General features: G+C 40.1%; 3 protein-coding genes and 1 long non-coding RNA gene across 4 annotated transcripts; 1 reads left to right on the top strand and 3 right to left on the bottom strand.

The window, feature by feature from the left end:
- On the bottom strand, nt 1-8,973 carry LOC122869528 (jupiter microtubule associated homolog 1-like). Its single transcript, XM_044182652.1, has 5 exons — nt 8,768-8,973; nt 6,111-6,253; nt 3,419-3,567; nt 2,705-2,735; nt 1-564 (listed from the first exon to the last, which is right to left on the bottom strand). Exons 1-5 carry the CDS (start codon nt 8,821-8,823, stop codon nt 425-427), a joined length of 519 nt encoding a protein of 172 aa, XP_044038587.1. The 5' UTR covers nt 8,824-8,973; the 3' UTR covers nt 1-424.
- On the bottom strand, nt 7,123-8,761 carry LOC122869532. The gene is made up of 2 exons (XR_006376335.1): nt 8,106-8,761; nt 7,123-8,004 (listed from the first exon to the last, which is right to left on the bottom strand). It is a non-coding gene; the product is annotated as an uncharacterized LOC122869532 (long non-coding RNA).
- A 433-nt stretch (nt 8,974-9,406) lies between the features above and the next one.
- LOC122869529 (small ubiquitin-related modifier 2-like) lies at nt 9,407-15,062 on the bottom strand. Its single transcript, XM_044182653.1, has 4 exons — nt 14,906-15,062; nt 13,708-13,839; nt 10,938-11,009; nt 9,407-10,139 (listed from the first exon to the last, which is right to left on the bottom strand). The coding sequence occupies exons 1-4, from the start codon at nt 14,924-14,926 to the stop codon at nt 10,077-10,079; spliced, it is 288 nt and encodes a 95-aa protein (XP_044038588.1). The 5' UTR covers nt 14,927-15,062; the 3' UTR covers nt 9,407-10,076.
- A 678-nt stretch (nt 15,063-15,740) lies between these two features.
- nup85 (nucleoporin 85) lies at nt 15,741-24,962 on the top strand. Its single transcript, XM_044182631.1, has 19 exons — nt 15,741-15,925; nt 16,424-16,514; nt 16,637-16,793; nt 16,931-17,001; nt 17,107-17,150; nt 17,522-17,591; nt 17,716-17,837; nt 18,015-18,149; nt 19,337-19,459; nt 19,636-19,767; nt 19,886-19,992; nt 20,133-20,216; nt 20,341-20,406; nt 20,741-20,892; nt 21,023-21,140; nt 21,404-21,504; nt 22,164-22,315; nt 23,145-23,246; nt 24,751-24,962. The coding sequence occupies exons 1-19, from the start codon at nt 15,893-15,895 to the stop codon at nt 24,847-24,849; spliced, it is 1,959 nt and encodes a 652-aa protein (XP_044038566.1). The 5' UTR covers nt 15,741-15,892; the 3' UTR covers nt 24,850-24,962.
- Nucleotides 24,963-25,011: the final 49 nt, after the last annotated feature.

Here is a 25,011-nt window from a genome sequence, read left to right as displayed (position 1 = left end):
GCAAATTAATATCAATCTTTATTGTATTTAGAAATCCACGCATCAAATCTTTTTTATTATTTTTTCCTTTACCATTTACAACAGGGAAGAATGAGGGACAAGCTAAACGTCATGCCTTTCCCAGCAGGCGCGATGCACTACAGGATGGGCTGAAATGGAGGGGGGGTAATACATAAAGTGCTTTTGTCAACAGTTTTCTTCTTTTAATACAAAAAAGGATCAAAACAAAAAGGTTTGAGGGTGGAGGGAGAGGACACAGGGGTCCATGGACGTGACGGCATGAGTGCATGTGAAGTAGGTGAAGGAGGGAAGAAGGTGATAGGTTGATGTGGAGGAAGAGAGTGGTGGGTGGGGGGCATTTATCTTTAAAAAATAAAAAAAGCGTTTGACTGAAAAAACTAAACAAAACAAAAAACAAGTGGTCTCAACCCAGGATGAGGCTGGACTTGCCACCAGGTGGGTTTCTTCGGCTGCCAGTGGCAGCGTTGGCACCTCCCGACGGGGCAGAGGGCTGTGGCTCCTTCTGCTGCTCCTCTTGCTCCACCTCCACATCGTCAGGACACTCTACAGATGCGACAAAAAGACAACACATTAATCCTAATCCAAAGCATGTAACAGTGGCTGATATTTAATGAATGCCATCACAGACTGTTTCTGGATGACAGTATATGTGATTAGGGCCAAACAGGTTGTTGAATGCATTGACAATTTCACAATAAAACACTATGTAATCTGGTAAAACAAACTCTGCTTGGGAGTGAAAAAAGTATAAACTAACTATAGTAGATGGCAATAAAATGTCCTCAACAGTACAACCATAAAGGCAGAGAGCGTTAACAACAGAAAGCTGAGAAAAAAAGGGAACGTGAAGGGAAATCACAGTAAAAATGTGTTCTTTCAGCTTTCCATCTAACATTTGTTAATAATTACCTTGAAATCAATATAATACAATCATTTACAATTGAATACATTTAAATATGTGATGTTAAAAGTAGTTTAACCACACCAAATTGTGAATTCCACTAGAGTCAAAAGCTGAGATGGCAGTTACAGCTACTCTGCTAATCTAGGCGATTTAGCTTTTAGCAGGAGCAGTTACGATGTTTTTATTCTCCATGACTGGATTTCGCTGCTGCCTTATTTGTGGGATAACAAACTAAATTACCAAGATGTTAGGTCATCTAAATTGATAGAATTTCAATTACAGGAAATAGCTGGGGGTAAAAAGAAACAAAATTTAGCTTTAGCAAAGGCTAGCTGTGGATATCTCACCAGCATGGAGCGAGTACTTCAGTGAGGTTGGCCAGCTCTGTAATAAAATCTCATTGCTGAAGCATTAGGCTCTCGTTGTCTATTAGTGCCTGAATTACTGTAGAATATGCAAATTCAATGGGACTTTGACTTAAATGTCACAAATAAGGGTAACACTTTTTTTCTCCCTTGATTTTAAAATCTTTTTTTAGGCCGAATGGAAACTCAAGTATTCTCGGCTTGACATCTGAGCGAGCGGAGGGGCTGCTGTGCCATCTGCATTAATTACAGGTTTATAAGACTGGTGCCACAGATATTAGGACTGCACTGTGCAGCCTGGTGGATTCAGAAGCTCACATATTTAAACTCTCTGGGCCAGATTTACTAAGGCTTTTGCTCCTGTTTTTCCAGGCGCAAATGTCACGCAATCTACCCCAAACACTTGTGCTATATTTATCAAAAAGACAAACCAGGCAGGAATTGCAGTTTGCGTGTCATTTGAGTGTTTGCAAGGTGCTCTGCTCTCCTCATTGCATATGCATTTAAGGGAGGATCGTGCAAATAATAGAAGGAGACAGGTTAACAGTGGTGATGATTAAGTATTCAGCTGGATTTACTGAGGTCACGCTATTTACCACTGTCAGTTTTGCAGGGAAAATTCTCTACAGGAAGGTTGTTGTGGCAGAAATAAACCTGGATTAAATATAGGCTAATATATAACTATAACCTCCATTAGGCTTAATGAAACACAATATCTGATTATTGTAACGCAAACAAACAGAGGTCGGGAAACTGTGGTTTGTGCTCAAGCTTGAATTTGAACTTAGCCTTCAATGAATTATAAAATCGCTACAGAGTGCAACTAAACTTTTCTTTGTTTTGTTGAGACATTTAAGTGTGCCTTTGGCTGCATTTACCTGAGCAGTGTGTGTACAAATATTTTTTGATGAACATATAAACGTTAATACACATATATAACACACTTCAAAGTGCACACACATTCCAATCATTTTCAAAAGCAGGGCAAATAAGTTAGCTTTGATTTCCAAATGTCCATAGAAATGTGTGGTCAAACCCTCCATTATCTGAGGAGCCAACCACTCTCTTACAAACATGCACCTGGAGGTTAATAAAAAGCTTTTCAAACTAAGTGAAGCCTGCCATCAGACAACAGCTGCTTGACTACAGACCATCACGCCATCATGACAGGGAAAAACCACATCAAAGAGATCATGTGATGTTGACTTAGAAAGGGGGAACGTGTACTGTACCTTCAAAAAAAGTTCTGATTTCTTTTTGACACAGGCAGAGTGGAATTACCTGATCTGTTATAGTGTACCATGGAGCTATTCACTGAATAATCTAAGTCATGCACTGCTGTTTAGACATAGAGAGAGTGTGACAGAAACTTAAAAGCCTCTTTATAAACAGTTCAAGAGTTCTGGATACTTACCATCATTTACTTGTTCTTGGCCATTTTCACCCTACAATGAAAACACAAGACATGGATATCAGATATTCCCACTGAACCAAAGTGACCTTTTCATCTGTTTATAAAAATGTCTTCCTGTATTCCTATATCTGAATCCTACTATTTCTACTTTGTGACAACACAGTGTGCTGAGCCGACACAGTCTGGACATCATTTAAAAATTGTCATTGCTGGTGGATATGCCAGATCCTCTGTTAAATTTTCTTGGTGTGAAAAGAAGTGTTGTTATTTATACCACAAAGCCAACAAAGTAAAGACTTCATAATTCATCCAGAAGGTAATAGTTCAAATAGAAGCTTCTGTGCCAACAATTACGAAGTGGACCCTTGCGCTATCATTATATCTTGTAACAGATATCCCATTTCAGTTTCTTTATACCTCAGTTAAATTGCTCAATTAGAAAACAATCTACCCATGTCAGGCAGTAAGGACTGGCCCATCCCCAGAATATAAATTAAACCTCCACAGGGATTACAAATGTTGTCAGTGGAGAATATCTATCAAACAACATCCTGGGTCAGTTTCAAATAGATGGATAAAGTCACCCATCCCCCAATGAATTTTCCACTGAACTGTTTAGAATTATACTTAATCTATGACTGTGTGCTTTTCAGCCCCAAACTAGGCTGTGGCTCTGTTTTGGAAACAGCGCCTGTGAGACTCAGTAAGAGGTACCTCTTGTCTCTGGTTCCAAACCAAGGCTGCCCCAGAGTTGTGGATGGTGGTCAGTTCCGGCTGAGGGTTCTTGGGGAAGAGAAGAGGCTGCTGGCACCGCCTAAGTGGGGCAGAGGGCTCCCCGCACAGGGTTCCTGTGGGTGCCCCGGCTGGGAAGGTAAGAGACAGATGGATAGAGCAAAAAATGTTTTATTAAAGACTGAGCAGATTGTAATACACTAACTGTTATGCCTATTTTCTTATTTTTTCCTTCCTGGCCAATAGATTATATTAATGCTAGGCAGGAAACACAAGAGACAAATGACAAAACATGACTCAGGCTTCAAAGCAGCAGAGTCATACCATATGGACACTAATCCAATTAGCCACAAAGCCACCCCAGACCCCAATGTTTCTAACCCATGAGGCAACCATGCTCACCACAAGATTCATCTTCTCAGATTTGACAAAACACCAGCTTTATGAGAGAATTTGACTGAAATAACACGAGACAAAATCACTGAGAACCAACAGGAAACATCACCAAATCCGCTTGGGCGTCTGCAACAGACCCAGAAACGCGGTGGAACACTTCCAGGGAGACAACCTGAATGCCAAAACTCACATAACCCTGTAGCGCCTGCATTCTCCTTTAGCAGAAAGAGCATTAAAACCCAGTGTTTGGCCCACTGTGGGGAAGCAGACTGTGCTAACGAAAGCCACATAAGGTAACAGCTCAGCTCGAGCCCAGAGGGCCAGGGAGGGGACAGACTGTCTTTGTCATGAGGGGGAACAACGCTGCTGGAGAAGCAGAGGAGTGGCCACTGTTGTTAATGGAGTGAAGTGAATCAGCACATCAGCAGAGCCTCTATCACTCAACAAGCGTTCCTTCATTATTGGCTCCACATTTCTGAGTCTGGTCAATTCTCTGGACAGTGAGCAACAAATCGCAAATGGAAGAGGATTGAACTAGATTCACGGGCTAGACAGTGATGCATTATGTTATCATCACTACAACACATAGCCTTCTACTTAACCTTATAGATCTCCTGGGTCCATGATATAAATGTATGATAACAATGAGCTCACTGCTCAGAGACAGGAACAGCAATCATGCGGCTGCTGGTAGTCTTGGCTTATTCTCTGATTATAGAGTGCTCCTCATGTGGCCAGAAGCTGAGGGCACTTGAACAAACCAACAGCTCTGGTATCTGAAACCCCTAAAATCCTGATGAACAACCTGCCAAAGACTATATGCTTTATGAATAACAATATGCGTATGTGTCAGCATATGTTTCCTGTAACTAATTTCAGAAAAAAAAAAAATCTTCCAAGCTCTGTTAGTGTACTCAATGCTGCAAGAGAATGTCTTGCTATAACAAGGCTTACAGCTATACCAAGGGTGAAACAGTGATACGTAATGCAGGAAAGTATAAGTGCACATTGTTCTGGTTGGTCCAAATATGTATTGAGCATATAAAAGGTGTATTTAAAAAAGGATCTACACAGGACTGCATGCCAAAGCAAGCAAACTTGTTCATCAATACACTAGGAGTTCATACCCAGAAAAGACCGTTCGCACAATGCTTAAAGAATCTGTTAAAGTAATAAACCTTGCTCATTCAGGCAGAAACAAATATCCGTATCCAGTTGTATCCGTTAGTGAGACAACTATGAGAAGGCTCCCCCGAACTTGACCCAAGTGAAACAATGCAAGCAGGAAAAGGCTTTACTGTCAGCAGCTGCTGGCTGTAATGGTCAGAGGCTGAAGTATTGATTTTAGGGTAAATTCTTCATTGTCCACACACCGAGAAAATTTTATACACCATGTAAACGTTTTTCTACAAAGTGGCCAGTGTGAAAACACGTGATCCCTGGCTTATGAGTAACTTCATGGCTCTGAGTTTAAATGGAATCCTACAGTTGTAGGGCTTGAATTTTCCTCTTTACACAGTTTAGCAAGTCTTTAAAGCCTCAACCAAACATTGACTAGCTGCGAAAAAATGTGCATCCTTAATTACAAGCAGTAAAGATAAAGCATACTGAAGAGTGAAAGCTAAAGCTTTACCTGGATTATTATAAATATACTGGCAGGCACAATAATGTCAGACTGCATTCTGCATTTTTCATTCAATCCTCTGTGGCTGTATGCTTGCAGTGACGTTGACAACTTAAAGCCATTTACAGGTCTCATATCCCCTGCTGCTGCATTTTTCTGCCTCTCCTCGTGTACTCAAACTAAAATGTCCCTCTTGTCTATTCAAGGCCACACATTTCACCAATTGACACATTTTTAACTGACCTATTTCTTTCCATCGAAGGCTGATCCTCTTCCCCATTTAACAAAGCCTAGCTTCAAATTACCCTTATCCCAGTACTCCAGGGCTTTTTGGCTATTACACTTGTGGGATGTTCTTTCTGACAACCTAAATGGAAAAATACTAAATAACACTGCAGTTGGTATCTTTTCCTAGCTCAAGTTAGAAGAATTAATTCCATGGTGCTTTTGCTTACTTAAGGCTTCTGCTAGTTCTGTCTAGTTTTGCAAGATTGAACTTGCCAATACATAAGCGCTTATACGCCCTTCCTGGTGTAAAACTCAAGCCACTGTTAATGTAAATCAAAACCCTACTGTTTTCATCTCTTTGGCTCTGATATTGTCACATGGAAAATTAACTAAGATTAAGATTAGAGTGATGTTAGATTGAGTTACTGGGTGGATTGTTCCTCCGATGAGCATGGGGGTCCTCAGGTTCTGCAAAGATGCTGGAGGCCATCTTGCTCTTGCGCTGGGGGGTCGACTCGTCATCTGTGCCGAGGGAGAAGCTAGAGTCCCCGCCTGGCGGTCGTAGTACCCTGAAGAGCAACAAATGAAGAATTATAATGTAATTTGATTGACATCTTGCTACCATGCTCCCATCAGCCCACTCTTTAGGCCAAACTAAAACACGTGGCCTTCATGTCACATGCCACTGATCAGCTGCACAGTGGAAAAATAAATAAATAAATAAACACACTAAAATCAATAGTCAAATACAACAGTAGGATGCCTCAAGCTACTTACAGCCTTCTCCCTACTCCACCCTAACCCTTTTATACACATGCCAGTCACACAAAAACACAAGCTATCAGCAAGGTCTCGCTCTCTAAGCCCCGGCTGTCAGCCTGTCAGACAGACAGTCACAATCTCTGCCCGGCAGCTGACTCCAGTCGCATATAATCACAGAGTTAGCTGGCTAGCTGCTGCCTCTCCTCAGCACAGATTCCTTTGCAGTGACACAAGAGGGGTTGGTGTCAGTTCCTGGTAGCATTATTATTCCATTATTAACGGAGTAAATTAAAATTCGATGCCCCTTTTGGGTCAATATTACACAAAGGAGGTGAAAAGCCTGAGGTCCACAGCTAATATAGGTCACCTAATAAATAGACTGTTCTAGAAAAATATGGAAAGCCTGTATTCAGACCAATGCATGGTAAACAAAGCCCACTTTCCACCGACATTCCTTACACCACAAGCTGAACAAAAGAACACGATAATGAGTAGGGAAACACTTTTTCCTTGCTGTGCTGAAGGACAGTTGGGGTGGACGACAAATACTGATGTGTTTGCAGAGCCCCTGCTGGACCCCTCCCTCTTTTTCCCCAGCAAACTCTCCTCTCCTCAGAGTCCCTGAAGCCACCAGCTGACACACAGAGCAGCTGTCTGGGGGCCAGGCGGGCAGATGGAGTCCAAAAAACGACTCGGCTCTCGAAGCACAACTACAAAGAAAGCAACTAGAGGAAATCCACACAGCGTGGACTGCACAAACGTGAATTTTCTCAATCAATTCTTGTATACACACACTAGTGTCTGTCACACTTGGCTGAGACAGTAATGCCTAAACCAGACTTCACCTCCTGGCCAGAGAGGATGAGCTCATGCTTTCCACACGGATTGGGATGGGGGAAAAGCTTTTAGCTGCCTGGCAGCAGACCCCACCCTAGAATGAAACTGCAAATAATGTCAATGAAATGGCATTAATGTTTAGAAGCCGATGGCAGCTTCAGGCAGGTGGAGCTAGGGCAGATATTGCTGAGCACCAAAGCCAAAGATGGCATGGCTGATAAGGCAGGGTGGGAGGCTTTTGATGGCCTACTAAGATTTTAGCCTAATTCTGCTCAACTCGCTGCTGTACGGATCCCTTTTGTCGGCCAGCAGCAGAAATTACCAGCAGCTCGTAAAAGGGGCTTTAAGGAGCAAAAGCTAAGAGCTAAGGAAAGATTTACAGGCTTAGCTAGCTCAAAGCCCCCACCCAAGTCCCCGCATCATCCGAAAACAGCATGCGACTTCAAAACGCTTGATGATTGACCGAGATTTGACTCGCGTTCACTCAGAAAATGCCAATAGTACTAGTTTCCCCTCAAAATGTGGTTTATAAGCCCAAAAATCATGCCCCATTTTTTTGAGACAGCCACAATTTAAAGTCATTTAAATCTTTGCATTGTTTTCACTGCAAAGGGGCAGGAATGCATCCAGACGAGACGCATCACTTACTGGAAAGCTATGACTGCGTGCTTGGAGGATGAGTGGCCCTCTAAAAAGGTGTTTTTCCATTTCTATACAGATACTGTGTGTCAGACGTAGACAACAGCGTAACGTTAGACATATTAATTGAATCTATAAATGGACCGTATATCTGAGTTTCTCTAAACTTCCATTCGCACTAACCAACAATGAGCCATATCTGTGATAATAACATTTGCAGACCCAAGTCTCGTCTAGGATTCTTCCTGTAATCAATCACATATCTGGACTCTTGCTCCTGAGCTGTACCTTTGGCTCTCTACTGAAAAGCTGCTACAAAGTCCACAGTATACTAGAATTAGGTAGCGTTATAATATTATCCGCAACTCCAAAGAGCAGCACATTCAGAAATCACCGCAGGAGAGGAGCTGTGACTTGAACGACAAAAAAAAAAAAAAAGTTATTTTGCAGTCGACCACAGCCAGATGAGCGCTAACATTAGGTAGCTTTGACCACTTCTCCCCCCAAACATAGCTGGAAAACATCCCTTCGGGCACTTCGGGTCTCTCTTTTCCTTCTGAAACTCGCATGCCTAATTACTCCACAGCCCAGACAGGCTAACCTAACTAACTTAGTGCAGCTAAAGGCTACCCGTTATATGGTGCATCGGTTACCCAATGAGATTAACTTAATTAGCAAGACTATGTGACAGTTTAGCTAAATCCAGAAGAATCCGTCAGCGGGCTAATGTTAAGTAGCAGGCTGCATTTAAGCAAACGCAGAAAAAAGAGGCGTTTGCTAGCCGAGAGGCTTGCCCGCATCCCACTTCTTTTGTTCCTCCATGAAAGGTTTTCAGCTTCTTTTACCTGGAACTGCTTTTAGCACCAGGCTCCATTCCTTTAAAGGTCGTTGTCGTTGTCATCTTTCTGGAGTATTTCGATGTCTTTGCGGTAACAAGTAGTCAATGAGAAACTAATAAAAAAAAAAACAAGTCCTCCGCCTTCCCCGCAGAGATGCGACAGGATGTAGACTCCACCCGACAGTGAAAAATATAACGAAGACCAGATCCGCTGGTTCTGCGGTGCCAGCTCACGAGACCCATCCCACCAGCGTTCGGCCCGCTCTGATTGGACAGAACATCACAGAACGCGTCTCTCATTGGACAGAACCTCCGAGATCGCATCTCTTGTTGGAGGCAGGTCTCAGCTTAATGGCAGTAGAGTCCACATCCCTGAGGGCTTTTTTCCCCCTGCTATCTAATCTATTAGCATTGATTATGACAATCTGGAAACTGTTTTAAACTGCGATGTAAGGGTAAAGAAAAACGCTGGTGAACCTTGACCTCCTCCTCCGCTGGTGAAGATCTTGGGATCTTAACAAAAATTAGCCAGCAAAATTATCTGGATTTGTGCTCATGTCATAGTTCTCCAAATTAATTTTATATTGGTTGTATTTCTGCCCAGATGCGGGTCAAACAATCACACTGGAAAGCCAGACAACATTAGTGGAAGTTTGGAAAAAGACAATAGCTTTATTTTAACAGGCATCCTAATAGACAACACAGATGTTTATTTAACTGAAACATCTTTTCAGACATCCCAAAATTTTAAGCATGGCCTAGTCAAACGATTAATCGAAAGATTTTTCTACACATCCACTATTATATAAAAGAAATTTTTCTGATGATAACAGAAACCAAATGACAATCCAGCCCCATTCCCAAACTGGGTATACCGTTCACTAAGTGATAGCCAGTCCCAAAATAGAACATTTTAAGAATAGATTTGCTGGACACCGACCAAGCCTAGCCCAACGACATTTGATCAGTAAAGTTGGTTAATTCTCACTATCACCAGTCCTATCTGTCTGCAACCTTAGAAGAAGCCCTTCAAATTGGGAAGGGAAGTCCTTAACATTTACCACAAAACAGCATGAACAAACAAAACCTGAATTCAGGGTGATCTGGATGTGGTTTATGTACAAAAACAGAAAAGTAACAAGGGCAAGAATAAAAATATTATACAGCAGTTATGTGTAGCAGAGAAATGACAACTTCTTCTGCATGGAATTCTGTTGAGACGATAGGACAAGTTGCAAAGAAGCAGCCGCTGAGTATCACAGGCCCGGGGGAAGGTTGGTTGTGTTATGGGGGAAAATGGTGATGCATGTGGTTGATTAAACCCAGCCTCCTGTCTGTTGTTGAAACACGTCAATTGTATCTTCATCTTCCATTTCCAACTGTTAAGAGAAAAAGAAATTTATTTAAACATGTGTGGCATGACTGCTGCAAAGTTCTGCGCAATCTCTTTGCTACATTTCATAGCCAGTTGGTCTGCATATTGTGTATTTATTAATCTATTGGCCCAAGGCTGACAGTATGATCTATACGAACACAAATTTGTCATTGGCAAAATGCCAAATAGACCAAAATTAAACATTGTATTTGGCTTTGATGACTGCAATGTGCACAGACAGGTTTGCACAGCATCGCAACAAAATGCAATAACATGCAAGTTGTGTCTACTCCAGCCATTGATTACAGCAAGTGTCAAGTGTCACCGCAACTTTGAGCAACTAAAATTTAGTTTGGTGTGTTCTGACAGCCTGAGGCATCTACATGCTCCCCATGTTAGCATGTCCTCAACTGTGACTTGCACAAAGACCTGGTGTGTGTCTGGTTTCGGCCTACAGACATTCCTACCACACACTGTGGGGTGATCTCCTGTATATTTAACCTTTTGACACTTTTGTTATATATCTTTGAGTGCCTAGGGAAGTGAAAAAAAGAGAAAGCAAAAAATCAAGCGCACTAATATGAGCTTCCCATGAAAGGGCATAGAAAAGAATGCATGAAATATGCATACCTTGCTTGATAAGGATGGCACAAATGCATGAGCACAAGTTATGATGCACGTGGAAGTGCATGAAGCCTGTTTGAGGCCGCTATAAACCCCACAGCGTTCCCTGTCAATGTGTATTTTTTAAGCACACTATTAAGTCTGTTTTGGGTAGCTAAACTCAAGACTTCACACTTACCTGTGCAGGTGTGTCTGTCTCATTTATTGGCTGTCCATCAAATCTGAACCTGATTTGCCTCATTGCAAGTCCCTGGAGAGACAAACACACACAACGTTTGTTGTAAATAAAGCCTGAATCACCTCATTTGTCTACACATAGACCCCCATTATCCCCATCCCTTTCCATAAATTGTTAGACAGTACTAACCAGACGTTTACCAACTTTTAGAACGTTTAACAGGCTAACAGAGGAAATTAAATACGGTGCACACAAAGAAATCATATGTTCAAGAGAACAACAGCATAAGAGGAAGGCTTGCAGCTTCACTAAATATTCTCATATGGTGACGGTAGTTGTGACTGATATTTGATACTTGAAAGTGACATTTTTCAATGATTGTCTTAAGCTTTCTTCTGTGAACTTGATGTATATGTGGTGTAAAATTCAACGGCTGATGTGAGATTGCAAAACAAAAAGCAGTTAAATCTCTAAAAATGATGGACGACATGATGATTTCACCACCAAAAATAGTGATTCACTGTGTGGTTAGTGCATAAAACCACTGGGTTCTCTCTTTTGCTTTTACTATAGCTGAGTGGGTCTCAACAATTGATTGGTTAGGGTCAGCACCATTAGTAAGCACTACTATTAGAACTACTACGACTACTACTAACGATATATAAAAACATTTATTTGTGTAGTACATTTCAAAACAAAGTTACAAGGTGCTTTACAATCAGAAAAGAGTGTAAACACATACCAGAACAATAAATAACAGTAATATTTTGGGCAATACAAAGAAAAAGTGATTTGATTTATAAAGCTGTAACAAAATGAATAAGACAAGCCACAAAACAAAACACAAAAATGTTAATTTAATTATTTTTTAAATGTTTGGGATTTGTTGTGTACTATATAGTTACTTGCTGTCACATACATAGGCTACATAAAAGTTAAGAAAAGAATATAGATATTATATTTATAATATTTTAAAGCATGTATTGCCTTGTTTATAGCATGCATGGTGATGTTCTAGAAAAATAATTTACTGTTTCTTGCAGTGAAACATGAATAAAGGAATAATGAAAAACACCTGGTTCTCACTGCAGTTTTAAAAATGAGCTACATGACAAACATGTTTTGGTTTTTTTTTTTGCCCTGCAGGTAGTCCAAGGAATAGACAATATTGTCAATGGGTTTCCATTCTTCTAGTGAGTTGAACACTCATTTGACTTTCAAATAAAGAGGAATGTCAGAGGTTGCGATTCATTAGATATCCTCTTCTTAACTTTTAGGTATAGATACTTCAGAATGAAAAAGTTATCATCAAACCTCAGGATTGTTTTTGTACCCGTAACAGTACAGTTTTAAGAACTGAAGTGGCACTCATCCCAATGTTAACTCATTAGAAAAGGTCATAAGAATAAGTCAGCATTCCTGCATCCCATTATAGCAAGTAGCCTGGCGAAGGACAACTTCAGAAGTGATTTAGTGCATAAGTGCTGATGGAAAAGATGAGACATCTTCTGTGATTAACATATGGAATCACAGACGGACAAGTAGATAAGGAGGTTTGGTTTGGGGCAATGAGAGAGAAGTAAAGCCTTAAGCTGTGTTCAGCTATTGAGGGAAGATTTGTATTGACTCTGTAGCCCTAACTGCATGCGAGCAGGAAGAGAAGAGCTGTAGAGCACAGCTGGATCATAGCCAATAAACAATGAACAATAACTCTTTCAGGAAAAAAATGACTGAAAACGTGGCCGTGATGAATAACTCTTTAATGAGCATCATCTGGCTTTTATTATAGGTTTGACCTTCTAGCATACTGCAATGTCTTTAGATGACTTGTATGTGGTGTGCCTGTTGGATACAACCTTGATTTCTCCAACATACGGAACTGTGACCTTACCACTAAGTAAATATCTGCAGTCAACTAAAGTGGTCATGTCAAATAAAAACCACAGTTAAACCTTTTTGACCACATAATTTATTATTAATGAACTCTTTGCTTGAGGTTAACACTGCATTATTTAGAAAGCTGCAAAACAAAAGCTCAAATTACCAGTTACTAAGTGCATGCATGATAAGTGTGAAAGGGCAGGAAATTACTCTTATCATTTGTCTTCAAAAAAGATTACACATGGGCATACATCAAAGCTGTTGCTTTAAATCATCAAGTAATTCCAAGAATTATTTTCATATGATGTAAATGCAGCATAACTTAGCATCATTGTCTACAAGGTGTCTGCTATGCCAAAGATATTCCACTCTGATGGCAGACATTTTGACATGTCATACCAGGACATAATTAATAACTTTAACAATGGCTACATTACATTAAGGTATGCCAGTTCCAGGGCCTCAGTATTGTGCATGCTGGCTCACTGCCATGGCTGACTGGGACACATAAATGAAAGGGGGCCATCATTAATGTTATTACTTACACCTGTGATTTTTTTTTTAGAGGTTTTTTTTTTTTTTTTTACATTTCTGCTTTATTATGATAGTGATAGCTGGAGAGAGACAGGAAAGGCAGGGGACAGAGAGAGAAGGGGTGAAATGTAGCAAAGGGGCCGGGTTGCAATCAAACCCGGGCTGCTGCTGTAAGGACTCAGCCTTGATACATGGTAAGGTACTTTAGTTACACTACACAAGTACACAGCCTGTAATAGCTTTGTGCCCCTGAGTTTGGAAACTACTGGTTTAGGAAATAAACATGTAACATCATCCTGAATGTTCACAATCAATCAGTGATGGCTCCTGTGTGCTGATATTGTGCAATGCCCACCTGTCTCTCGCAGTAGGCCTTCATGAGTTTGATGAGCGGCGTGTGTCTTTTGATCTTGAACTGCACTACAGATCCATCCTGACCTGCTACTTTCAGGTTTATGTGTTCGTTGTTTTCTGTCTTGACTGCTTCCTGAGGGATAACATCAGAGAGAAAAACAATTAACATTGTTGACATTTTACAGACTAAAGTACACTAAATGAGTAATTGATTAATAAAAAAAAAAGTAAGCAGCCGCAGTGAACTGGTTAGACGAAGATCTACAGGTGCTGACTTCAGAGTGGGTGAACTTCACCTCCAACATGTCATTAAGGTAAGTAGGGCAGTATGATTATATATACTGCAAGACAATAGAGATTTAAAATCCGATGGAGATTTTTGCTATAGAGTTTCTACTACTTCCTCTATCCCTTTAGTACTCGGGTTGACTTATAAGCCGTTGCTAACAGTGTTGCCAATAATATTAAATACACAAGACAGGATTTTGATCTGTACTTATTTCTGTCCTTGTGCTTCTGCAACAACCAAATTTCCACTCTGGGGATCAATAAAAGCTTACCTTATAATGAATAAACTGGGTTAGGCAAAAACAGACATTACCATGTGGTTTATATATATATATATATATATATATATATATATATATATATATATATATATAGAGAGAGAGAGAGAGAGAGAGAGAGATTTTAGTAAACTTTAACATCTTTGTTTACATTGTTTCAGTGTCTGCACACTCAAATTTGTACAAGTTGGCAACAGCCTGATATAAGCAGAAATATACCAAGAGAAAAAGAAAATACTGTACTTTCAGTGGTATACCACTGTTGAGTTTAAAAACTTTCTCCCACTTGCACAACACACACACACACACACACACACACACACACACACACACACACACAGGCTATTAACAGCACAACCCATTCACACACATTGGTCAATTGAGGCTTGCACTGAGGATGACACCAGCTGGTTGGCTCTATGGGATCAAGCAGAAAACGATCTGCGCGCCTGTGGATGCGCGTTCACAAACCTTCCGGTCTATCAAAGTAGGTATAGATAGTAGTTGAATTTAACTCCCAACTTTAACAAGGTAAAACAGAACATGTCAAAATGTCAGTTTTTTTCAATGAGCCCCTTTGTCACAGACCCGGTGAAAAAAAATTGTATTTTGATACAATGTAGAGACACTCACCTTTGGTTTTTCATCAGCCATGGTCACTCTTTTGGCGCTTCTCTACGCTGCCACACAAAGAATACGAGTGCGCGCACGTACTCGTTCCCGTTTAAATTATTCGAACTAAACGTGCGCGCTCATGTGCCCGTGCGCGTCCACAGGACCGGATTTTGAATGGCCACAGGTAATCACGAGGGTGAAAGCGCAGTCTGGGCATGGGCGGGAGAGTCCCAATGCGCGTTAAAGATGCACTCAGCAAGACGTGCACGCGCACAGCGATGTTTTTCTTTTTGTTGTCAGGTTTATAGAGGTACAGTTATCCCACATGTACTCCTCATCACCCTGCTGACCTCTCATCAGTGTTGCATGGTTCAGTCATCACCACCATACAGTACATTACACATACTGGGAATGCAGTATTTGCACTTTTTGTTTGGCTTTTTTTTAACCCTATAAATGCCAGCGGCCATCTTGTTTTTCTGTCTGATGATGAAGATGTACTAAAACTATATTAAATTTGAACTTTTACATATAAAGAAAGTGTGCATTTGCATAAGCCAAATCAAAACACTGATTCTTAACAGATTCCAGTGGAAGTATTCCATGTATTCCGTGTATGCTTTGTTTGTACATGGATAACAGATAAAAAACAATTCCCATATTTTGATAATTACATTACTTCCCTTTTGTATGTGAACCTGGTTCCCCAGAACTTTAGAGTTATTGATCAGCTGTGTTAATATATTTACTAATCATGTATTTTTTAGTTATATATCTTTATGTAGGGACAAAACCACATCATGAGCCAAACCAAAGACACAGCTGACGGAAAAACAGGCAGGAGGAAGGGCAGCCCTTCCGTGACGTCATCACACATGCGCCGTAAGGGCTTTCGAATGACTGAGGCGCGTAAGCAGCACCGCACCTGTAGTTCATGGCGTGGAGTGTTTATAGCTGAATAGTTAGTCATTTGATATTTTATTGTATTTGTAATATTGTTCCCTGATGGAGGAGGTAGACGTTGAGCCGGCAATCACCGTAAGTAACCGCTATAGTTTAGTTTTCTGTCATTTCTCCCACTGAATAGCATTGCTAACAAGCTAACATGTATCGCAACCATGGGTATATAGTACATACATGATCGCAACAACATAGCTAAATGTCTAATCTAGCTATATTGGATAATTATGTGAAGACCAAAAGTACTATAACGTGTGTCAAAAACAGTGAGACACAACAGAAATACATACGTCTTAAAACATGTCACAAGTGTCATATTAGTGAGAACATGTACAAACAATGCTAGAAGACTAGTTAGAAAGTATTCTAACGTAATCGTTGGCTACTTAAATTAGTAGTCTACTTGAATTATGAGCAGGGTTTAAGTAATGCGAAGTTGGAAATTTGGCTTGACTGCAGAAAACCTTGAATTGAATCTTTAATGAAATGAGTTGATATTAAATTTGAATCTTTCCATCACCTCTTTTACTGGATAATTTCAGTGTATTGACCATATCTATCTTCTTTTAAATGCAGAACATTCCTGCAGCCAGTGATGGGAAGCATTTGGGATTTGCATGGGGTCCTGGTGATATCCTTGTGCATGAGACCATTTACAAAGCTTCAGGTATGTGTAGCTATTTATTCAATTTCTTTCAATTTTCACACTTTCTTGCCCTCTCTCTCTCTCTCTCTCTCTCTCTCTCGCCTAATGTTACTCTTTTATTGTCTTCTGTCCTGTATTTTCAGGTGCTACAGGATCAGGCTGCTCCTTCATCCATGAGGTCAGGAAAGATGAGGACATATATTCCCCCATTTTACGCAAACTCTTCAACGAGTCACATCACATCTTTGTTGGCCTGCAGACAATTAGAGAGGACCTCCCCAGCAAGAACAAAAAACCCCAGTAAGGCAACCTGATGGACAAGTCCTCTCTTCTTGTGCATGTCCCATTATTGCTTTTCAGTGACATAAACCTTTATAAATTGCATAAATGATTATAAATTATTGCATATAATGATTTGTCTCTGTCTTGTTCCTTAGATTTGTCAGCATCAGTAAAAACTATAGATCTGTGATAAGAGCCTGTATGGAGGAGCTTCAGCAAGTTGCAGGTCAGAATTTTGTAATAATTAGTATTAATAGTATTATTTTGATATTTTAGTCTTCAATGTGATTACTCAGGCATAATCAAAATTTACCTTTTTTATTTTCTGCAGTTTCTACAAAAGATACAAGAGTGGCCATGCAATATGGAAATCAGGTATGTACTACTACTGTATGTGCATATGTGCCACGACATGCAGAGACATTACATCCTTGTGTGAAAAGTAGACTAATGCACATACAGGATGCCATCTGTGTATTCGTTTCGGAGTAGAGCTAGGCAATAATTCAGTATTAACATTTATTATCTTTTAGTTGAATGGTATTGTGATGATATAACACATAATTATACGGTATAATTTATAATAAGAACACTTTATTTGAAAACTGAAACACTCACTCATTAGCTACAGTAAGTAAGGGGACAATTAATACTAAGGTGCTAATGCAGAGGAATACATATTCATTTTTGACTGAAATTGACTTTCGGATTATTTTGCTAACCTCAGCCTCTGTTTGGTGTGACAGGTGTCTATTCTGTTGGCCATAGAACTGATCTGGAATCTGTGTGAAGTGCTGTTTATTGATGCTGCTCCTGGTTAGTTTGACTTTGTGCTTTTAGTTGATCTCCTTTTTTATCTTTGAGATACATTTTATAACTTTGAGACTATGAAAGCACCCAAACAAACAGGTGAGCAGTGTGTGTTTGTCTGTGACCTCAGCTGGCTCCCTGTTGCTCCACCTCCTGGACTGGGTAAGGTTACACAAGGCTGATGTGGATGAGAAGGCTAGAGAAGTGCTGCAAAGTGAGAGCCCCGCTGAGCACCGTGACTACTGGGATGTGGTAGGTGCAGCACACACACACACACATTTATGTCTCTGAAACTATAAATGTGCATCTAGCCCTGATTTTGAGCAGAAATGTTCTCTTTTACAAACCACTATACAGACTGATCGTCATCATTTCACTCTATTTGTGTGAAATCTCAGTTATGACATGTTTTGCATCTGGGCTGTGCAGGTGGTGAGTTATGTGCTGCAGGGCAGGTTGGAAGAAGCCAGACAGATGCTGGTGAAGCAGGCCACCCTGCAGCCTGCTGCCAGGAACATGTACAAGCTGATGGACACTCTGCTCAGCAAGATGCCCTTCTACAATGTAAGATCATCCTTCAGTGGTTTATCATATTATGTAGCTTTAGTCGGCCTTGGCAAGATGATAGTTTTTATCTTCTTGGTAGCCAGAATTAGTTCACACATAGTTTGATCTCAGCTGTAAATTAAATTTTATTTTATCAAGTGGAAAAGATTCACAAAATAATTGTACTTGGCTAATCGGTGCCACTTTATTACAAACCAGTTTCGAAAACACAAATGGTAGAGGAATTTTTTTTTCCTGTTTCTGTTGTACCCCGGGAAGAGTTTGTGCAGAAATCACACATATGTTTGATGTCTTCTTAACAAGTAGCACCTTATTGTATAATGCAATTCAGCAGAATGACTCAATTTACAGCTTCAAAAATGACCATAGAGTCAGATCACCTCCTCTTTTTACGATATATACTGTAGTCTCAGAAAAAGTTGAACACTATAAGCTTCACAAAACTAGTATTGCTGGCAGTGCTGTTGTATTAGATTCCATTATGTTGCACAGTGTTCATTTTATTGTGTCTCCACAACGTTTATTTGATGCATCCTCTTGGCGTAATAGTATCATTAGAATTAGGGATGTCCTAAGATGATCTGCAGTACTGGTACCGTGGCTTATAAAGGGATATTATAAAAAAATCTGTATTGGCTATATTGTGCTGCCTTTGAGTTTGACATCCATCAGATTCTTTGTTTATTTGAACCTACTGTGCTATGAATAAACCTGCTGGCATACAGTTGTAAACCTGTTTTTAAATTCATTTTTATATATTTAACACGCATAATGTGTGGTGGTGTGAAATAATATGAATTGGCTAGCAGTTTCCATGAAGATATCCACACCGATAGTGTGTGTAAGTAAGCAGTCATAGGCACTCCTTTGACCAAAAACAATTCAGAAACATTTCAAGTATATCACACATGTAATGTGCTGCTACTGACAAAACAGCATTTAATCTTCTGTATTTTGCTCATGCTGGGGATAAAAAAAGATCAAATCACTTCAAATCTTGTCCAACCTTTCTGACACACCAGTTCCTGACTGGCACTCCTCCCTCCCTTCACAGATATCATACAAACATACTATTTATGTTCAAAAAACACAGAGGTGACTTTTGCATAATTCAAGATAAATATTAGCCCACAAACCAACCAATGGAGGCTTTCACCTCTAAATTTTCTACGATAATCCTTCAGCCTGGTGGTAACCAGACGCTGACAGAGTTTGATGTGAAGTGGAGACACTGGCATGAGGAAGTGGGCCGCTGCTTGCAGGACAACTCGTTTTCCAGCAACCAACACCTGGAGCTCATCTGCAAGGTCAGTGACCCTGTGCCCTCAGTAGCCCTATCTGCTGTCCATCTACTTCTTACATATACTGAATATGTAAAATGATATCTGTAGTATACTCTATTTGCAATGGGAAGTTTTGTTGTGTAAGTTATCCATAAATCTGTACCTACCTACATAAACCTATACTTACCTACTATTTTTAGATCCTAGTGGGGGATGAAGACACTTTGCTGGAGCATAAGGAACTGCTGAGCACCTGGTACCACTTCCTGGTCGCCAGACTGCTCTTCAGCCACCCCACAGTCAAACCCACTGAGTTACACTACTATGCACAGGTACACTACACTAACTGCTGCTGCACCACTCAGCATTCATACTCACTGCTGCTACATTCCTGTTATTTACTCTGTGCGTGTGTGTGTGTATGTGCACGCATGTGTGTGCGCGCTGCAGTCATGCATGACCATGTTTCTGGACTCAAGGAGTGTCCCAGAGCCCCTGGACAGCATCTTACTGGCTGCCTTTGAGTTTGACATCCATCAGGTTATCAAGGACTGCAGGTAACGTGCAGGATTACATCCATCTATACATACATATACAGTATATACAACCCGCAACAAATGTGTTTATGCCTATAGTCTATAAACTTGAACTCTTTTAATACACTGTTTCCTTATTTTTCCACCACGTGTCTCTTCAGCATTGCTCTCAACAACTGGTGGTTTGTGGCCCACTTGACAGATCTTTTGGATCACTGCAAACTCCTCCAGTCTCACAATCTACAGTAAGGGCTCTGTTTGGCTGTGTTTGTACATAGTTTGTGCATACACTTTTAATCTGGAGTTAACAAGATTGCACACTTTATTCGTCTAACATTTACCGTGTCATTCTGGTGTGTGTGTGTTCAGCTTTGGCTCCAACTTGAGAGAGTTTCTCCTGTTAGAATATGCTTCTGGTCTCTTCACTCATCACAGGTATGGTTATCTAAGACTCTGTATGGTTATTCTACTTATGGTATGAAAATTCTGTTAATTAGTCAATTACTTTGTTCGTTTAAAGGTTTAAATTTAAACAAAGTATGAAAACTTGTTCTGTCTTGATGTATGTATAAATGTAGCTTTTGGAGCTGCTAATGATGATTAGTTTTTACTATTAAATAATGTTGTTATGATTACTCATTTAGTCTATTAATGAATTCAGTGCCCTAGAAGGTGTCGTGAAATACAAGCCAGCTGACAGCAGCATCATGATATTGTAATGGGCCTCTACAAATTCCTCATCTTATAGGATGTTTGTGTTTGTGTAAAGTCTGTGGCAGTTGGCCGTGGACTACTTTGACCACTGCCCAGAGTTTGGCCGTGTCTACCTGGAGCTGCAGATCGAGCGTGTTCCTTTAGACACGGAGCGCAAAGCCCTCAAGGTGCTCAGGATCTGTGAGCAGAGGCAAATGTCAGAGCAAGGTAGCACTTTTCTTTCTCAGTCCTTCTCTCATTCTCTGGTATCCACCTGTCTGTCACAAACACAGACATTAATATAGTTATGTGGTTTTCCAGTGCAGTAGGAACTTTAACCTTTTAATTTCTCATCCAGTGCGGAGTATCTGTAAGATCATGGCTATGCGGGCCCTGAGGAACAACAGACTGGGCTCTGCTCTCTCTTGGAGCATCAGGGCCAAAGACGCTGCGTTTGCCACCCTCATTTCAGAGAGGTTAGTTCCCTTAACAGCGCACTTATTCTTCAAGATGTCTGTCGGATCTGTCCATTGTTGGGCGGATATCTTGTATTCTGGGGAGGTCTTTTACACAACAGGAAAAAGAAGGTTGATTTAAAAAAATTAAAATAAAAATCAAGCATTGTAGTCTATTTGAGATCTCAGATAAATTATAGCTTGCTGGTCTCCCTGTGAAAGCACTTTGTTGTGAGGTTGTTTCTTTCCAAGTGGTTTTAAAAGTGTGTGTGTTTGTGTGTCAGATTCTTACAGGATTACTGCGCCAGAGGGACCTTCTCTGATTTGGACCTGATAGACAACTTGGGTCCAGCAATGCTGCTCAGCGACAGGCTTACTTTCCTTGGTATGAACAAGGAACACACACACACATATCCCTAACCAAACCTAATTCTAACCTAACCCTTAAAGCCAAGTCTTAACCTTCAAACAGCCCTTTGAAGTTGTGAGGACCGGCCAAAATGTCCTCACTTTTCAAAAATGTTCACACACTATTGGTACAAAAACGTGTTTCAGTCCTCACTATGTAGCAAGTACAAGTGCACACACACACACACACACACACACACACACACACACACACACACACACACTGCAGCATTGGTAGCAGAGTTATAAATAAAGCTATGTACTGCCTAATGCAACAGCATGTGACAGCGTGCTTTACAGGAAGAATGTCAGTGAAAAGAGATGAACCATTTATAAAAACCTTAAGTTATGATACAAGTACAGTACATTTAAAGAAATGGCTTTTTTATAGATTATGACTAATTGTAAACTCTATTAAAAGCTGTCAGTTAGATCTCTATATTTTTTAAGAAATTACACAAAAAACAGTTTAGTAAAAGCAGATTAAATGTAAATAAGAGCGTGAACAATTCATGGAGGTGAAAGTTATCAAACAGCACGTTTATGTCTATGTCAGCATTAGCTTGGTAGTGATCAAAAAGTATTAACACGGGCCAGTGTTGCAGTCTGAAAACTCTGCTCTCTTTTCATTTCTAGGGAAGTACCGTGAGTTCCACAAGCTGTACGGAGAGAAGCGCTTCAGTGAGGCGGCTAAGCTGCTCCTCTCCCTCATGATGGCCAAGATCGCCCCCCGAAGCTTCTGGATGACCCTGCTGACCGACGCCCTGCCGATGCTGGAGCAGAAAGAGGTCAGTCACCACAAAGTGTTCAGTTTACTGTGGATTTGGAGAAAATTTTTATCATTATAATCACAAGATACTTGGTTCAGTATAGATATATAACCAAGTTACATTAAAATATTAAATTGTTATTAATGTTTTGCTGCAGGTACAATAAAACTGCAATTTTTTCAAATGAACGTTGGAATTTTTGCTTGAAAAACAACATAAAAGATTGATTGACTGATTATATCAAAATAGTTGCAAATTCAATTTCTGCCCAGTTTTTTTGACATTCAACCACATCAAGTTTTAATAGTTATCAGACTCAGTGTGATCAGATTTTAGTTGTATAATTGATTCAGTTTAGTCAGTCACTTCAAATAAAACAGCATATGATTTTAGTCTGATAAAAATTTCTCCTCTGCAGCCGCTGCTGAATTACAGCAGATTCACCCATGTATCTTTTTATTTGTGCTGGGAATTGTCTTTGTGCATTGCTTTCTTTACTTCAGCGCATGTCTGTGTCCAATCATGATCATGCATTTTCAATTACTAGTCTCAAGACTAAATCTTAGAGTGGATCATGTTTTCTTTTGCATTGTTTTGTCAAAATTAATTTGATAAAGTATACTTTAGTCTTAATGTCATTCATGTTGTACTAAACAGAAATAAACTACAGTGTCGAGTATTTTCATGGTGCAGACTTAAACTTTACGTGCTAAACTTTGCAGTCCACATTATTATGTTGGATTCGGGGACACAGAAATCGTTAACAAAAGAGGAACTGCAATGCTCGCAAAGAAGTTGGTCTGTGCACTGTTTTAACTAAAACGTGGCTTTGTTGTCGAACTTTTAGGTGATCTTCTCAGCAGAACAAACCCACGAGCTGATGTTCTGTTTAGAGGAGCTCACCTCCTCACTGAACACCACAGCTCCCGGCACAGACAGGCCCATGCAGGTAGGCCTCTCCTCACAAAGCCTTAATCCTGCTCAGGTGATGGTGTTCATTGTTTGCCTAAGAAACTAGCTTTTAGTTGCTGGTGCAACATTTTATTTCCCCCATTAAAAATGGTCTCAGCAGCTGCTGTTGACATAAGTGCTTAATATTTCGTTGGTGTTGATGTAAATTTGGTGCTACAGTCTGAATAATAATAATCTTTATTGTCCACAAATATGGAAATTTGCCTTCGGCTTCAGAGGTTGGCTAGAAAGACATCATAGTAAATCACAATACAGGCATTAATAAATACCACAACATGCACAGTACAGAAAACAATAACTGTAAACAGTCTCTAAAATGTTCTTGCTTATATCAGATGAATCCAATTTTCTGATTAGATACAAGCCCTGCATTGCTTTTAAAAAAATATGTATTCTGTGTTGGCTGTAAAACTTAAAGTGCATTAAAAAAAGTTCCTAGTATTTAAACTCCTCTACTGCTTCAACAGGCTGGTCATTAATCAGAACAGGTAGAAAATAATGACAGGCATTGTGGTGACTCACAATAACCAGCTCACCAGTTAATATAAAGGGCACCATCTTCACACCACTTACTAAGCTCATCAATATGGTGGAAATATGTAGACCGATTAACACCATATCATCAGCATATTTAAACAATTGGCAGGTTGAATTAATAATTTGCATTTCATTAGTGTATAGTGAAAACAAAACAGGTGAGAGCACACGGCCTTGAGGTGCACCTGTATTCAGGATAACTGTATCAGAGGTAATGTCACTGCACCTCAGTCTGTGGTTGATCCGTGAGGAACTCTTTAATCCACTATAAGACGTGGCTGTTGGTGATAATGTCACAAAGCCTTTTAATCGGAGTATGTTTCTGCAAACAATTAAAAGATGAATTAAAATCTATAAATAAAAGTCTGGCATAACTCTTAGACTGCTGTAGATGTTTGCTAACAGTATTCATCAGGGTCAATGTTGTGTCTCCAGTACCTCGACCCTTCTTATATGCAAAGTGAAGTGGGTCAAACCATTGATGTTGAGAGATGATAAACTATGACCCTCTCCATATATTTACATAGGATGCTGGTCAGTGCAACCGGTCTACCCTTTAGACCATCAGGTCCAGGTGCTTTACTAGGTTTGATTCTAGCTAGACTGGCTGCTGCTTCTGCCTCTGTCAGTACTATTATGGCGTTATCTGTGGTGTTAGTGAGTTGTCAAAGTTATCATTATCATTTAAATTAGAACTAGGTGGGTTATCAAATCTAGAATAAAAATGATTCAGGTCAATAGCAAAAGATACCCTTTTATTTAGGACTTCTTGTTTTTTTTCCCCCCTCCATACCCATCATAACGTTAAGTCCGTTCCAGGCTTCCCTCGCATTACTGGCACTATTCTTCTTTTATAATCTGGGGTGCAGATCTGTTCGTGAATGTGCATGAAGGAATGTGAAACCAGCTCTACAATCATTGCTCTGTTGTATTTGTCATTTCAGGATGAAGACATAGAGCTGACCAAAGTGGAGCTCCTGAGACTCGCTCTGGCCAGGAATCTGGCTATGGCTATAGTCAAAGAGGGAACTGTGGACGCATGAATGGTGACATTAAAAAGAAAAGAAAGCTTGTCTTTTGCAATTTTTGTACTGTATATAAAATTCAAGTAAACAAAATGTGCCCTTTGATAATAAAACAGTTTTCATGATGTAAATTGTTTTAAAATCTGACTTTTAATAATGTAATCCTGTATTTGATGGGTT

This window comes from Siniperca chuatsi, linkage group LG21, assembly GCF_020085105.1.
Source record: "Siniperca chuatsi isolate FFG_IHB_CAS linkage group LG21, ASM2008510v1, whole genome shotgun sequence".
In the NCBI taxonomy this organism is placed as follows: domain Eukaryota; kingdom Metazoa; phylum Chordata; class Actinopteri; order Centrarchiformes; family Sinipercidae; genus Siniperca; species Siniperca chuatsi.
Note: the sequence above shows the minus strand (reverse complement) of the source record. Positions and strands in the feature narration are given on the sequence as shown.

Coding starts and splice junctions, on each gene's coding strand:
- LOC122869528 (XM_044182652.1), bottom strand. CDS start 8,823: ATGACAACGACAACGACCTTTAAAGGAATGGAGCCTGGTGCTAAAAGC. Junction 3,568..6,110: donor TCGGAGGAACAATCCACCCA/GTAACTCAATCT, acceptor TTACCTTCCCAG/CCGGGGCACCCACAGGAACC. Junction 2,736..3,418: donor TTTGGAACCAGAGACAAGAG/GTACCTCTTACT, acceptor TTTTCATTGTAG/GGTGAAAATGGCCAAGAACA.
- LOC122869529 (XM_044182653.1), bottom strand. CDS start 14,926: ATGGCTGATGAAAAACCAAAG. Junction 13,840..14,905: donor TGGCTGATGAAAAACCAAAG/GTGAGTGTCTCT, acceptor GTTATCCCTCAG/GAAGCAGTCAAGACAGAAAA. Junction 11,010..13,707: donor AGGCCTACTGCGAGAGACAG/GTGGGCATTGCA, acceptor TTGTCTCTCCAG/GGACTTGCAATGAGGCAAAT.
- nup85 (XM_044182631.1), top strand. CDS start 15,893: ATGGAGGAGGTAGACGTTGAGCCGGCAATCACC. Junction 16,515..16,636: donor GACCATTTACAAAGCTTCAG/GTATGTGTAGCT, acceptor CTGTATTTTCAG/GTGCTACAGGATCAGGCTGC. Junction 20,893..21,022: donor GAGGCAAATGTCAGAGCAAG/GTAGCACTTTTC, acceptor TTTCTCATCCAG/TGCGGAGTATCTGTAAGATC.